The sequence below is a fragment of the Tiliqua scincoides genome, chromosome 1, assembly GCF_035046505.1.
Source record: "Tiliqua scincoides isolate rTilSci1 chromosome 1, rTilSci1.hap2, whole genome shotgun sequence".
NCBI classification, from domain to species: domain Eukaryota; kingdom Metazoa; phylum Chordata; class Lepidosauria; order Squamata; family Scincidae; genus Tiliqua; species Tiliqua scincoides.
This window is the reverse complement of record NC_089821.1, coordinates 43,116,134-43,132,761: the sequence shown is the minus strand read 5'-3', so window position 1 is coordinate 43,132,761 and position 16,628 is coordinate 43,116,134. Positions and strand designations below refer to the sequence as shown.

General features: G+C 42.8%; 1 protein-coding gene across 1 annotated transcript in view; it reads left to right on the top strand.

Annotated features, from left to right (window-relative positions):
* Positions 1 to 307: 307 nt before the first annotated feature.
* Positions 308 to 16,628, top strand: part of CCDC73 (coiled-coil domain containing 73) — a 60,314-nt gene continuing 43,993 nt past the window's right edge. The window contains exons 1-3 of the mRNA XM_066619179.1: positions 308 to 439; positions 10,186 to 10,257; positions 15,250 to 15,321. Of these exons, the coding sequence (XP_066475276.1) occupies positions 308 to 439; positions 10,186 to 10,257; positions 15,250 to 15,321 (276 nt within the window). The remainder of the gene's footprint in view (positions 440 to 10,185; positions 10,258 to 15,249; positions 15,322 to 16,628) is intronic.

The following is a 16,628-nucleotide window of genomic DNA, read 5'->3' as shown; positions in this document are numbered from 1 at the left end:
GAGAAAGTTGCACAAAGGTTGTGAGCCCCTTGAGGAAGGAATTCCTACTGATATGTCAGAAAAAGTACTGTAAGCCATCTTGGGCACTTCTTGGTGGGGAAGAGAAAGATGAAATATAAGTATTTTAAATAAATAAATGTTTTAGGAAATACTTTGAATTATTTGATCTGCTCTTTCAGTTTTCTTGGTATAGTGATTTCTGAACAATATTTCATTTTATAGGCATTAGGCATTTGCTAGATTTTTTTCAAAGTAAAAACTGAGAAAATTATGTACATTTAAACATTTTTCAGATACAATTTCTGAAATGGATGAAGGCTTAATGAAAGAAGCAGCTTCATATACTTTACAAAATTCTTCAGAAGCATTGGTTTCTATTCAGCTATTAGATTTTAAAACGAATTTTCTGGAGGCAGTAGAAGAACTGCGTATGAGAAGGGTAAGTGCATTAGTTATTCGTTTGTTTAGATTCATAACAAATTTCAGATGTAATGTGATAAAATCAGCAAGATGAAATATCAAGTAAAATATAAACATTGATTATATCCCTGGGTGTTGACAGCCAACACAGATGGGCTGTTGCAGAGCTTGAAGAAAATGCTTAGGCTCAGAGTTTGATTGATCTTTAGCAAAAGGGAGTTTTACAGTCATGGAACAACCACTGAGAATGCCTTTCCATGTGTTTTCTTGTTCAGACTTGGTGCACAGATGATACAATCAAGAGGACTTGCTTAATTTATGTTAACATTTGTTGTGAAACATATGGAAGAAGGTGGTTTCTAAGACATTAAGAGCTGAAGCCTTAGGGGATTTCAGAGGTTAAACGGAGTGGTGAGAGTAGGCAAGAGATGACAGGTGCTGGATACTCACAAAAATATTATGGAGTACTGGGAAAAGGCATTTCATCACCAGCTGAAATACTGTTATAACTTTAGGGAAAATTAGATACTGAAAAAACAGGTTTCTCATGGGTCTAAGCCAGCTAAAGCTTCTAGACCAATGGTTCCCAAACTGTGGGTCAGGTCACCAAAGGGTGATGGAAAGATCAGATAACTAATTGCCTTAAGCCCTGAAGCTATTCAGAAATCAGATACTGTAGCTGGTAACTACCCTGCAAGGAGCTAAGTTTCTGCAGTTTGAAAGCATATGTAAATATAGGGAAATAAATGTTTGTGGGTCTTTCTTTCTAATTATTATTACTTATAAATAAATAAATATCATTTCTTTCTAGATTTTAAAATCTGGTAAACCTAAGTGGGCCCCGATAGAGTGTCATTTTAAAAAGTGGGTGCTGGCACTAAAAAGTGTTGGAATTACTGTGCGAGGGCCTTCATTTTACAACCCCAAGATGTTCCACATGAAGTTCTTCCAAAATTTTAGTGCAGCGTTTAGAAGGTTTAGACGCAGATGCATCACATTACACAGTACTGAAGTATCATAAGCTTATGCTGACAGTTGTAAAAACGGACCAAGTGAGGGTCATCAGCATATTTCCAGCCTTTGAATGTAGACTCATATACATGGGCAATACAGGGTCCCTCTTAGTTTCATGTTCAGTCTTACTACATGTGGCTGGGGCTCATTAAAGTTGCCACAGGTTGCAAAAATGAACAAGATTCCATCCCTTTCTCAGGCTATTCAATGTCATGAGGGGAGCCTATCAAGAAAAGAGTCCAGTGTTGCATTAATACTATAGCCATCAAAGACATTCTCTTCCATGGAATCAGAGTAGAAACTAGAGGCTGGTTAGGATGAATTTTCTTCCACACAGATACTAATTGAATTTCTTCATACCCCATGTGAGATTTAAGGTCTCCTTGTCTGTTCGTGCACAGTAATATTTTACTGCTGACAAAGATCTGGAGGCAAATGCTGTTGGCCTTTCTTGACAATCAGGCATCACATGAAATAGTACTGCTCCTATTCCATGAGGGGAAGCAACACATGCTCCCTTAATGGGCAAGAATGGATCAAAGTGTGTGAGTGCATTCTGAGATGTTAACAATTAAATCACATGTAAGAAGATGGCCAAAGCCATTGTAACAAACAGTTCAAGGGATTCTTGCTGAGCTGGGCACAAATCAACTATAGTAAACAAACCCAAAGGATGATCTAAGTTGAGACACATCAGGCTGTGGGGCTTGCAGGACTTCATTAATTTTCTCTTGAGACATATGTAAGCCATATAATATGCCCACAAGTGTTATTGATTCCTTAAAACATTCAGTTTCTGCACATAAATCATAGTCTGTACTCTTCTAACAGCCTGATCCTAACCTGCCTTGGAGCAGGCAGGCCAGCAGGCCAGCAGGCCTGCACTGCATCCAAGGCACGATTGAGGCTCAAAGTGGCTCAGCCCAGGGCAAGGCGAATAGCTTCCCCTTACTCCGGGTAAAGCAGCAGCAGCCCCAATGGGGCTATTCAGATCTGCACCACCTCAAGAGGTAGTGCAAATCCAATCAGCCCAGGACTGCCCTGGGTAGCCCAGGTTTAGGATCTGGCATAACTGCTAGATCCTGGTCCCGGCTCCCACTCCCCACCCACCTCCAGGAATGCCTGCTGCCTCCCTCCCCCCACCCCATAAGGCTTCCTTCCCACCTCCTCCCTCCCCACGCCCCCAATGCGTGTCAGTCGAGCTCGGCTGACACAATCTTACCATGCAGCGCAACACCTTGGCTGGCTTCCCTGACTCTTAAGTTGTCATGAACATGCCTTACGACACGTTTGTGACACCCCCGGCTCGGTGCAAGTGACTTGAGCCGGCCTAACCCAGGGGTTAGGATTGCACTGTAAGAGTTTCAATACATTTTGCAGGATTTTCAGATGTCCTGCACCACTTTCCATTGTAACTATGTATAATATCTAGATCAGTGTTTCTCAAATTGTGGGTCAGGACCCACTAGGTGGGTTGTGAGCCAATTTCAGGTTGTACAAATTCAGTTCAATGTGTATTTTATTTTTAATAGACTTGATGCTCCCATGGTATGTGACTGCATTTGGGAAATGTTACAGATCTGTACTTTTAACAGGCTACTATCTATATGCTTTTAACACTGATCAATGGGGCTTATTCCTGGATAAGTGTGGATAGGATTGCAGTTTTAGGATGGTTGGGGAATTGTTTTTTAACAGATCAGCACCAGTTGGGAGGGTTAGGAGAGTTCTTCATTTTAAATAAACTTTTAAACATACTTATTGTAAACTTTTAATTTACTTAGAGCGCAATTCTAAGCACTAATTAGGCTGGTGCAAGTCCCTTGCGCCAGCCTGGGAAAGTTGCAAATGTGCCGTAAAGCATGTTTGCCCCTCCATGGGAGAAAGCTGCACTGGCAAATAGAGGTGCACCTGCCTGCGGATACCAAATCCAGCCTCTGCGGCAGCAAGGAACAAGGAACAAATCTGTCCAATCCTCTTTTAAAGGCATCTAGGCTAGATGCTATCAAACATCCTTTGGAAAAGCACTCCACACAAATTAATTACTTGCTGGGTAAAGAAATATTTACTTTTGTCCTGACTTCCCTGCCATTCAATTTTAATGGATGTCCCTTGGTTCTGATGTTATGCAAGGGGGAAAAGAACTTCCCTCTATCCATCTCATGCATAATTCTATAATTCTCAGTCATGCCCCCCGTCCTTCTTTCTGAACTGAAGGCATCCAAACATTGTAGTCTGCTATCTCACAAAGCTTCAAGTCATTGACAATTGATAGTTCTGTACCACTCAAGGTTTTCTGGATCTCATTCTCACTGCTCATTGCAAAATATATGCTGGAAATCTTACAAGCAACCCAAGGATGAGCATACACATGGATGAACACAGCTGGGTTCATAACTTACGAGTAGTATTCTTTTGAGTAACAAATGCAGTGTGTAAAACCTAAGGCTGCAATGCTAGCCACTCTTTCCTGAGAGTAAGAGTAACATTGAACAAAATAGCACTTACTTTTAGTAGACCTGGTTAGGATTATGCCCTAATAGGCACAATAGAACAACCAATTCAACAGAACAGCTACTAAGTGAAACCTAACTGAAGATTCACTTAGAGACATTCAATATACAAAACAATATGCACACATACAATCTAATGTGCTGAGGCCTAGGTTGTGTTGTAGACAGATTCTCACATTTTATTTGAGATATTGACTATGTGAGTTGGGCATATGACTACATGCGTTATATTGTATATCTTACTTGAACATTTTGCCCCTTTGTGGACTTCTATTAATGTCAGAAGTAGAGCAAATGCACCGGGTCAGTGTGCTCCCTATTGTGCATAAGGAGCAGTGACGAAAAGTATCGTTCTGTTTGGCCCAATAACTAAGTATTGGACAATGCAGGTGAAGAAGAAGGCAGAGAGTGGCATTTCAACTAGTGTCTCTGATTTTCTCTCTGAAAAGGGTGTCTCTCTGAAAAGGGAAGCTTCCTTTGTGAATGGAAGGAGTAATGCTTGCAAAAGGAATCCTTGCACAGGCCAACAGGTCCCCAAAGCACAAAATGCACAGACTACAAAATGTAAAGATACTGTGATATAACTTGAAGGGTGTCAGTAATGTACAGGCTTATAAAGGAAGCAGGAAATGTTTGCAAGTTCAAGATGGCTAATTCCTGTTTCATAGCATGGCTGGTTGGTGATACTTTTGTGTTTCATATAAACCTCATGGTGTGATGTAGTGACTTCAGCCAAGATAGTGCTGTTGACATCTATATGACGGCAGCATTTGTCTGTTGACTTTTTCCATTTGTGAGTTTTCTGGGGACCATTTACACAGCAGTGTGGCCTGGCAATAATCCGGGGGGCTAGAAATGCTTAATTTTACTTAATTATCATTTATGTTAGCAAAACAATTTATTGATGTACTGCTCACCTGTAGTATTTAAAATTTTGTTTCTTTTTTGCCCTCTGTTGTCAGTGTCGGTAGATGGGAGACATGACACATCTGTCAGAACCCATACCTGTTCCCTATAGTATAATGAAACCTGAACTTTAGAAACATTCACTCTGTTCTCAAAAAGTTTTACTTCAGCAGCTACTTTATGTAGGGTGCTCTAAACAAACTAGAAGCAATCTGAAAGTCTGAAAACTGATTGAGCAGCATGAAAGAAATGTTTCAATTTCGTAGGAGGTGGATTATGAGTTTGAAAAAGATAGTAAAAGTACCTAGTTTGGGCTGCTTGGATATGAGCCATCCGTACTCTTTTCCTAAATCTGTTCAGGGTCAAGAGTTGGGGGGGGGGGCCTGACCAATGCATAGCCTATCTTGTAAAACTACAGCCTGAAGCAAGCACTTTACAAAATGCTTGACACTTTCTAAAGGTTATAACGAGTAAATAAACCATCAAATGACTCCTCTTTTATTGTTATGGTGGTGTCTTTGTAAAAACACTTAAATCCTTGTAGTCCTAAGGCATCTAATAAAATATCAACACTTTGAAAGATTTTGTGTCTCTTGCTACCTTCTTAAAATTATATATAGCTTTCTTCTTGAAAAGATAGTTTTCTATGTTTAGAGCTACAAAAATGCTTAAAGATAAAATGTATAAGTTTTTAAAACTTCCTATTTAAAATGAATAACAAAAGCAACAATAGTGAGATATATTCTCAAATACAGGAACAACCAAAGCTTTTTGTTATGAATTTGACTTTTAAATGACCACCTCTTTCAGGTAATATAATAGCATGTTTCTTTTCTTCTGTGCACAGCTTTCAAATTCAGTGCACTTTATCAGATTCCTTCACTGAAAGATAGAGAAAAGAATTCTCAATCATATTTACATAATTTAGGAAGATTTACAATTTTTCAGCTTCATTTCCTTCCATTCCTTACATATTTAATTACTATAGTTTACATTATATGGTCCCAGGTCTCTTATAGACCAACCCTAACCTGCGCTGGAACAGGGAGGCAGGCTGGCCACAGGCAGGTGACTGTGGTGCAACTCAGGGCAAGTGGATATTTTTCCCTTAGCCCAAGCACTGCCCCAGCCACCACAATGGGGCTACTTGGATCTGCACTAGCTAAATTGCTGGTGCAGATCTGAGCAGCCTGGTGTTAGGCCAGGCTGCTTGAGGGGAGAGTTAGAATCCAGCCTAAGTGCTGGCAGCTGGTCCAAACCCCCTCCTGGGCCTGGCCCAGCCACTGGTTCACCCGCTCCCCCTGCCCCATAATGCCTCTAAAACGCCTTCCCCTGTCCTCCCCAAACCTCTGCACTGGCAGCCTGCTGCCGGTGCAAACCTTTGTCAGGCTTGCTCCAGCACAGGGAACCCTGTGCATGTCCTTGTGCATGTCCATGACTGCTGTTGTGGTGTGAACATGCTTTACAGCATGTTTACAACTCCTGGAAACTGGCAAAAAGGACTTGCGCTGGCTTAAGCGCATCTCTGGATTGCGCTCTTATGTGGGAACAAGCTGGTATGGAAGTGAATAACTCTATGATTTTCAAGTGGAATCTTTAACAAACTACTGGCAATAGGCAATTCAACAGCAAAATAATTTTGTCACATGAAAAACAAAACCCCTTCCCCTTCTACCTTTGGCTTCTTTGTTCCCCTCACAGTTTAAGCCAAACAGTATTGTTCTCATAACTTACAAATCATTCCTAACCCATTTTCCAAAAACAGGGATGGGAAAATCCAGCGTGGCTTGATTCAAGTCGAGTTGCTGAGTCACCACCCCCTGCAACTTGACTTGAAAAAGAGTTCTAATGGGGGCACTTTCTGAGTGTCCGGGTCACCCTTTAGTGACTCTAAAGAACTCGAGTCAAGTCACCCCCCTTTAAAAAACCTGCTGCAGAAAAAATGGGGATGCTGCAAGGCTCCGTGTGCGTGTCTGAGTTTTCTTTTAACACTCCCCTGATGTCGGAAGGGGTGGGAGGGAGTTCAAGAGAGCCAGGAAAGAAGTGGCAAGAGGGAGGAGGGTCACGCACAGCTGGGAGGCTTACCAGGGTGACCCAACCCTTTGCAAGACTTCAGCGCATTGTTGATGGCAGGCAGGATGGGAACATCAGGGCAGTGTAAACAAGAAATCGGACATGCACACCCCAGCAGCTCCATGTTTTCTGTGGAGCAACACCTGACTCACAGCTTGACTCACTTTTCCAAATGACTCAGACTTGAGTCAGAGTGACTCTAAAAAGGGCTCTGGATGAGTTGCAAAGGCCACCCATTATGACTCATTTGCAGCTTGAATCAAGGGGGACTTGGGGGTGTTGCTCTGGCACAACTCTGGTAGTAGAACAGAAACAATCAGTAGTAGAAGTAGGAAAAATATCTTTCAGGTACTGTTGGTTATAATAATGTAATCCTGCCTTTATAAACACAAATTAGGTACCTTATTGGGAATCCTTATTCGCAACCTGGCCTTTTTCTGTTCAAATTCACCTTCCCCAACTGCTTTTCTCCAGCAGGGGAAAGATATGCGTACACATTACTGTTTTCTACCAGACTTTCAGTAATAATGTATCATGTTTCCACTTTCATTAATATGTGCTTTACTGGTAGCACATTTTAATGGCATTTGTAAATAAATTGTTTGAGAACATACTCCCCCTCCTATGAAAAGTCATAGGGTAATCAAAATAATTAGCTTTTGTTCCCTGTGGGGGAGTAATAGAAGAAGCATCTAGATTCAGTGTTTATAGATAATTATAAGAAAACTATTTTGTTGTAGTTACAGAATATTACTTACTTAGGGAGTGCAGAGAAATATTTTATGAGCTTTTACATTTTTGTGTTTTACTTTTAGGCTGCATGGCATTTGTAATATTTTACAAACAAATCTATTATCACAGAATCAAAAGCTCTCACGTTTTTGTTGCAACTCATAAAAGTTAAACAGTCATTTCAAATATACCTTTAGTATATTAAGCACATAATAAAATTTTAAACATTTTAGAATTAACATCAAGATTCATCATCTAATTTAGGAGCAGCAGTTTTAGTTTTGAGCCAATCTGGAAGTCATGATTATCCTCAGTTGTGAATGAGAGTAAACAGGCAGGCATGAAGTGTTGGTGGTTGGGGGACTCTGGACCTGACCTCTATAAGAGGTCACATTATTAATGGTGTTTGTGGTCCTCTGATTAACCAGATGCAATGTTTGGGAATTCTGGACCTGGCTTTGCTCCTGAATTCTCAGGTGGCAGCTGTGTCCAGGAATGACTTTTTTCAGTTGCATCCAGTGACCTGTGTAATTTTTCAATTGCATCAACTGTGACATTTTCAGAACAATGGGTATCCAATCTATCCATACATTTGCAACCTTAATCCTAGATTTCTGCAGTGTCTTCTATATGGAATCTTCTTTAAAGCATGTTTGGAAGTTTCAAAAAATATAAAACGAACCGCCTGCCTCCTGATAGAGGTAGGTTAGGGTGAACATAAAGGCCTACCCTGGAACAACTGTGCTGATTAACTATGAATGTAGAATCATAGAATCCTAGAGTTGGAAGGGGCCTTCAAGGCCATCTAGTCCAACCCTATATTCCCCACTGCCATATCTCCCACGACCCATCATTTTTCTGATTATGGCACCACCATGCTTCTTCTTACTTCTCTGACACATTTCCAGCAAGGCCGACTGCTACAGCTACTTCTACAGTACTACAGAAGCCAACATCCTAACATTTACTGACTCAGCCTCAATTTGCAACTTACTTTTCTACAGGCAAAAAGAAAAAGCAGGGGATCTGATTGCTGAATAACAGCCCAATCCTGAGCTGCCCAGTGCACCTCCCTCCCACCTCCCTCCCTCCCCCTGGAACGCCTCCTCCCTGCCCTTTCCCCGCTCCCCCGAACGCCTCCCCCCCACCTCTCCCCACGCCCCCACCTACCTCTCCGTGACTGCAGTCTGTGCAACCACCGAGACACAGAGCTCCGGCGCTTGCCCAGCATTAGCTCAGTGCCGGCCAGCGCTGGGCTAGCACCAGCAGAGCAGTGCTAGGGCCTGCAGACATGCCTTAGGACGTGTTTGCGACAGTGTGTGCCGGCTCTGAGCTGGCGCGCAAGGCTTAGGAAGGGGGCCTAACTCAGCTGTCATTTTGGATTCTGACAACCAGACCTCTTCCATTCCAATCTTTTAACAACCACCTCACCACACAATACCCTGTCCAAAAGAAAATACACACACAGACAAACAAAACATAAGCAGCAAGGTTGTTGGAACTGTGCTCTAGCCTTCTCAAAGAACCAGCGCTCAACTGGTATTATTTTGCCATAGCATCCCTCCCTCTCTAAGTCTAAACAAACACAATCCTCCCTTTCTACCAATTAACACAGTAACAGAAGAGGTAATAGGGATGATGCTCTAGCCTTTAGAGAAACCAGCTCTCACCTGGTCACCCTATGCCAAGGCACCCCTTATTACCCTATCTTAGAATGATGACCACTCTCACCCACACAAGAGCCCCAAGCTCCTCCCCTCAACAAAACAAAACAGCAGGAAGTTTATCTAGCCTTTGAGGGAGGTCAACTCTCACTTGGTGCTCCCATGCCAAAGAACACCCCACCACAATACATGAACAATCAATCTCCCAATCCCTTCCTAGTTGTTAGGCAGAAAAACTATAAGGTGTGAAAAAATTAGCAAAACCCTTATCAATCACTGGAGAATACAGCACTCACATGGCCCCCAATAACAGGGCAAGACTCTCCAACTAGCTGGTTCTCACAAAAACTGAGACATGACAAAGCTGACATGGTCACTGCCTCCAGATGTCCATTGCCTGCCTCTGTTGCCCACTCTTCACACACCTCCAACTCAGATAATAGTCTGTTGAAAGGCTGGTGCAGTCTAATCAGCAAGAATTTTTTAAAAACCAGAATTTTTTTTTTCTGGAGAGAAATGGGAAAGGAGCTTCATTAAAGTCACTAGCTCTTTAAAAGCTCATTAAAATAAATTGATCTTTTTTGTAAATAAAGAAATAAAAACAAAAATTATTTCTAGATTTTTAAAAGTCTCATAAAAATAGGTGGGTCCCCGAGAGTGTTTTTTTAAAAGTGGGTCCAGGGTGAAAAAGTTTGGGAACTACTGGTCTAGGGTCAAGAACCCTTCAGCTGATGGGCCACTGTGACAAAGACTGTTGGAGTAGGCCTTTGGCCTGATCCAGTAAGTCTTTTCTTATGATCTAATAACTAATAGTTCTTAACAATGAAATAGTTTTTAAACAGTAAATTATTTCTTTTAATTAGGATGCAGAAATTCATTATGAGGAACAAATCAGCAAGTTTGTTATTGAAAAACAGGAACTTGAATGGCAAAAGGTTGGTGTTTTTTAAATAATTAAATACAGTGGTTCAGTCTATTAGACTTCACACACACACACACTCTCTCTCTCTCTCTCTCTCTCTCTCTCTCTCTCTCTCTCTCAGGAGTAATGCCCATTGAAATCAGTGGGACTTCTGAATAGGCATGCACAGGATTGCACTATTAGTCTATTCATAGCAATTTAACTATTTTGTCTGTTCTTAGCAATTTAACTCTAAGATTAGTATGAAATAATGGTAAAATTTGATTTCTAATCTGAGTCATATTCATAGTACCTCTAAGGTTTAATGGAAAAATTGTTCATAAACATAACTTTAAAAAAAAAAAACGGTAATGCAATTAATGACCAAAACCTAACAAGGGCCTGAGCCAGCGTTCTGAGCCAGAACACATATTCTGCCAGCATGCGCTGTTGCAAAAGCAATGTAAAATGCTTTGCAACTGCACAAGGCTCAGGTATACCGGCAGGCAGGCCATTCAAGGAAGGCCTTCCTGCTGGTTCTGGCAGTCATTGGGTGGTCTGCCAGTCATTGGGTGGTCTGCAGGTATGTCCAGTATAGGGGTGGGCAGGAAGGGGTTGAACAGGGCAGGAGGAGGGCAGAATGGGCTGCTAAGGGGGACAGGAGTGGGTGGATTGGACCTGGGAGGGGGCAGGATAAGTGGAACCAGCATACATTGTATCCAAAACTCCTTCCCAGGCCTGATCTGCCTGCACAAATCAGTGCAGGCTTGCACAAGCGATATCACTGGTACAGGTCCAAGTTGACCTATTGCGGCTGCTGAGGCTTACCCTGGGGCAAGCAGACAAATGTCCCCTTATCCCAAGGATACTTCCAACAGCCAAAAATCTCTGTGGGACATAACTCTGTGGGACACCAGTACCACTGCTTTGCTACATGGGGATTTAAGTTGGACTGGACTGTTAGTCTTTGCTGGGCACAGGTGTCACTATTGCAGATAGCATCTGGGGTGGTGGCATAATAACATTATCCCCAACACTCTGAGCTCTCGTATTGATTTAAATGCGAGAAGCCTGCCTCTCTTTGGTGATCTTCGGGCCACTTTAGGCCCAGCTACCATGTGCTCTTGAAGGTGAGTGGTGAAAACACAATTGACTGTGAGAGCAGTGGTGGTTGGGCCCAAAACAGCCTGAAAATTGCTGAAGGGAGGGTTGGATGATGTAGTGACATGCATCCATGAGCCTCGTGAATAGGGAAGCTCATAGCATCCTTGTAAGTCAGGGGTGGCAAACTTGTTTCATACTGAGGATGCCAAATAGCATCCATGATGCCTGCTGAGGACCGGAAGTGATGTCATTAGGCAGGAACTGATGTCATTAAACTGATCATAATAAAAATAAGCACTTTTTTCTTACTTAGGAACTAATTAGCTGCAAACAACAGAAAAGAAAATACACAAATCTTGATCATATTTCAAGATATGAGAGAGCCCAATTTTCACGTGGGCTGCCCTTTCAGCAGTAACACCACAGCACTGTTCAGCAGACAAGAGCCTGAGGGCCAGATAAAAAGCTTCCGTGGGCTGCATCCAGCCCCCGGGTCTTATGTTTGACACCCCTGTCTAAGTGATGCATCTGTTGCTGGGATTAAGAGTTTTGTTCTTCCAAAACTAAATGTGGAGAAGGTTTATAACAGCTCTCTGAAATAGATTTGATTCCAGCCAGTGATACTGTGATACTCATACTGTTCCAATCTAGAAAAATGAGTGCAGCTGAAGGCTATATGTCTGGTACTGTGCTTTTGCAAAACTGTTAACTTTGACTGAAGCTGTTCCTAGAGATTTTTTTGTTTTCTAGCATTACATAGTAGTCCAGGGTTTCCCAAAGTGTGGGTTGTGACCCAGTGGTGGGTCACTTGTCCACATGTTGTGGATCGCGTGCTGGGCCCTCCCACCTGCCCCGGGACAGTTTGGCTCCAAAATGGAGCCATTCTGGAAGGGGGGGGTGCCAGCCCAGTGACACTCCTGGCCAGAATGACTTATCAGGAACTTCCAGAGGCCTCTCCTGGTTCACACCAGGCTGGCGACTCATTCTGTTGGCTTCTACAGGCCTCAGAATGGCCCACAGAAATGTCATGAAGTGACTTCTGGTTTGCGGAGGCAACTTCTGGTTTGAGTGGAAGCTGCTTTTGGGCGTTTCTGAGAACTATTCTGAGGCCTGTAGAGTCCATTAGAATGGTTCACCTGCCCAGAGCGACTCAGAAGAGGCCTCTGGAGACTCCAGATAAGTTATTCTGGCCAACAATGCTGTGCCCCACCACAGAGGATACAGGGGGTTGTGGTTTGAGAACAGCTATAAAAGGGTCCAGCCCCTTTTAAAAATCTTCAGAACTGTTTTCAGTAGTCATCTAGAAAACAATGCTAACGCATGGCTAATGGGCCAAGTTAGAGAGGCTGTAAAGGGCAAGGAAGCTTCCTTCCGTAAATGGAAGTCTTGCCCTAATGAGGAGAATAAAAAGGAACAAACTGTGGCAAAAGAAATGTAAGAAGGTGATACGGGAGGCCAAGCGAGACTATGAGGAATGAATGGCCAGCAACATTAAGGGGAATAATAAAAGCTTCTTCAAATATGTTAGAAGCAGGAAACCTGCCAGAGAAGCAGTTGGCCCTCTGGATGGTGAGGGAGGGAAAGGGGAGATAAAAGGAGACTTAGAGATGGCAGAGAAATTGAATGAGTTCTTTGCATCTGTCTTCACGGCAGAGGACCTCGGGCAGAGGAATTAAGTCAGATAGAGGTTAAAAGAGAAGGTGTTTCAGACCTCATTGATAAATTAAAGATCAATAAGTCACCGGGCCCTGATGGCATCCACCCAAGAGTTATTAAGGAATTGAAGAATGAAGTTGCTGATCTCTTGACTAAAATATGCAACTTGTCCCTCAAAACTGCCACAGTGCCAGAAGACTGGAGGATAGCAAATGTCACACCGATCTTTAAAAAGGGAAAGAGGGGGACCTGGGAAACTATAGGCCTGTCAGCCTAACATCTATACCAGGTAACATGGTGGAATGCCTCATCAAAGACAGAATCTCAAAACACATAGATGAACAGGCCTTGCTGAGGGAGAATCAGCGTGGCTTCTGTAAGGGTAAGTCTTGCCTCATGAACCTTATAGAATTCTTTGAAAAGGTCAACAGGCATGTGGATGCGGGAGAACCCACAGACATTATATATCTGGACTTTCAGAAGGCGTTTGGCATGGTCCCTCACCAAAGGCTACTGAAAAAACTCCACAGTCAGGGAATTAGAGGACAGGTCTTCTCATGGATTGAGAACTGGTTGAAGACCAGGAAACAGAGAGTAGGTGTCAATGGGCAATTTTCACAATGGAGAGATGTGAAAAGCGGTGTGCCCCAAGGATCTGTCCTGGGACTGGTGGTCTTCAACCTCTTCATAAATGACCTGGAGACAGGGTTGAGCAGTGAGGTGGCAAAGTTTGCAGATGACACTAAACTTTTCCGAGTGGTGAAGACCAAAAGTGATTGTGAGGAGCTCCAGAAGAATCTCTCCAGACTGACAGAATGGGCAGCAAAATGGCAGATGCGCTTCAATGTCAGTAAGTGTAAGGTCATGCACATTGGGGCAAAAAATCAAAACTTCACATATAGGCTAATGGGTTCTGAGCTGTCTGTGACAGATCAGGAGAGAGATCTTGGGGTGGTGGTGGACAGGTCGATGAACGTGTCGACCCAATGTGCGGTGGCAGTGAAGAAGGCCAATTCTATGCTTGGGATCATTAGAAAAGGTATTGAGAACAAAACGGCTAATATTATAATGCCGTTGTACAAATCGATGGTAAGGCCACACCTGGAGTATTGTGTCCAGTTCTGGTAGCTGCATCTCAAAAAAGACATAGTGGAAATGGAAAAGGTGCAAAAGAGAGCTACTAAGATGATTACTGGGCTGGGGCACCTTCCTTATGAGAAAAGGCTACGGCGTTTGGGCCTCTTCAGCCTAGAAAAGAGACGCCTGAGGGGCGACATGATTGAGACATACAAAATTATGCACGGGAAGGACAGAGTGGATAGAGAGGTGCTCTAACACCAGAGCCAGGGGACATCCGCTAAAATTGAGTGTTGGGAGAGTTAGAACGGACAAAAGAAAATATTTCTTTACTCAGCGTGTGGTTGGTCTGTGGAACTCCTTGCCACAGGATGTGGTGACGGCATCTAGCCTGGACGCCTTTAAAAGGGGATTGGACAAGTTTCTGGAGAAGAAGTCCATTACGGGTTACAAGCCATGATGTGTATGTGCAACCTTCTAATTTTAGAAATGGGCTATGTCAGAATGCCAGATGCAAGGGAGGGCACCAGGATGAGGTCTCTTGTTTTCTGGTGTGCTCCCTGGGGCATTTGGTGGGCCGCTGTGAGATGCAGGAAGCTGGACTAGATGGGCCTATGGCCTGATCCAGTGGGGCTGTTCTTATGTTCTTATGCTAATTCCTGGAGACTCCAGGTCAATACTGGTACAGCTGGCATCCCTATGTTTATATGCTAGAACAGACTCTGCATAGGAAATTGAACAGGTAATAATGCTGTTTCACACCTCTGGCTGCTGGCTGTCCTCTGCCCACTTTACCACCTTGTCCACTGCTGCTATAGATCAGTGTTTTTAGAAGGAAATTTTAAGTGCAGGTATTACAGATATAAATTATATGAATATCTTAAAGCAATGAGCAGTAAAATAATAATAGCATTTTCATTCAGGTCCAGATTAATGTAAATATACTTTTATAGAAAATTTGTTACCCAGTGAATCTATAACTTTACCAATATATTGCAATTTAATAATTATCTTGTATATCTTCTCTAATCAATAGCGTGTCCTAACTTTCAGTAAAGCAGTGCTTTGTAACTCTTTCTCATTTATTTTCTTGAAATATTTTCTTCAAGTATTATTCATTATCATGACAAAAATATGTCATCTTTTATTATCTTATTCTATCCTCATTTAAATTGTTATTAACCAACAGGAATCTCTTCAACATCAGAAAGAAGCATTAAGCAAACAGCATACAGAAGCTATGATAGCTTTTAAAAAGCAGGTAGTACACTCTTTTCTTCACAGAAATATTTACAGGACAATCCAATTTCTATAGCAAATAGTAATGACATCTTTGTAAATGTAAATGTCTGAAATTTTTTTTGCAATATCTCTATATAAGACAGCCTGTGCCTTAGGTTTTTGTACACACACATACTTTTTGTCCAAGGGCTGTTGCAGGATTGGAGGCACCTCAGCTTGAATCATTCAGTTTGGGGAGCATCACCTTGATCTCCTTGGCTGCTGAAGCAGCTGACAAAAATTTAAGCTGCTTAGCAACAACTCAAATAGTGCAGGACTAATGTGATCAAAGCCTGTATTGCTCCAGCATCAAAGATACTTGATCTAGGCCACGGGTGTCCAAACGGTTTGTCAGGAGGGCCACATCATCTCTCTGACACTGTGTTGGGGGCCGGGAAAAAATTAATTTACATTTCAAATTTGAATAAATTTACATAAATGAATATATTAGATTGAACATATATGAATGAATGTCTTGCAATCGCTCAAGGCCTATAAAAGGCCTTGCACAAAGCAAGACCGACCTTTCCTTCACTGCTGTTGCTGCATCACAGACATGAAACAGCAAGCGGTGGAGGGAGCCCACATCTCACAGCTCACGTGAGAGGTCAAATAGTCGCCCTCATGCTGAGAGCAGTTGCGTCAGGCCAGTGTGGGCTCCAGTTAGTCTTCAGAGGGCCAGAGTCTCAATGGAGACTGGGGGCTCCCTGCGGGACAGATTGAGAGACCACAAGGGCTGCAAGTGGCCCCTGGGCTGGGGTTTGGGCACCCCTGATCTAGGCTGTCTGCAAAGAGAAAGAAGACAAACAGGACCTGTGGAGTCTTGTATTTTGGTGTTTAAAAGCCCCAGCAGAGCCAATAATGAAGATTTGTTGATGGGCAGGAAGCTGAGAGATTTAGCCAATCTATCCTTGGGGTGGGAGCCACATCAGGTAGAGCTGCCCAGATAGCTCCCCGCTGCCTCACTAAATTAACAACTGAAGACAATATGGAGGAACTTTTTCTCCACATTCAGGAGGATGGCTGAAATGGCACAATGGCCTCAAACTCAGTAGGCCTACTTGATTGGTGTGTATTTTATGGTGTTCTGAACTTTGCCAGCCTGTGAGGTTGTAGACAATGGAAAGGTGACTGTGCTATACTTGTGGCCAAATAATTCATTTCTGATGGGAGTTAACCTATGTAGAACGTGACCTTGGGTGGAAGATCTATTGTCTGGGGTAGGCCCTAGGGTGTCCGTGCTGCCGAAGCTGGTCCAACTACAGTGGCAGCCATGCAGAGAGAGGC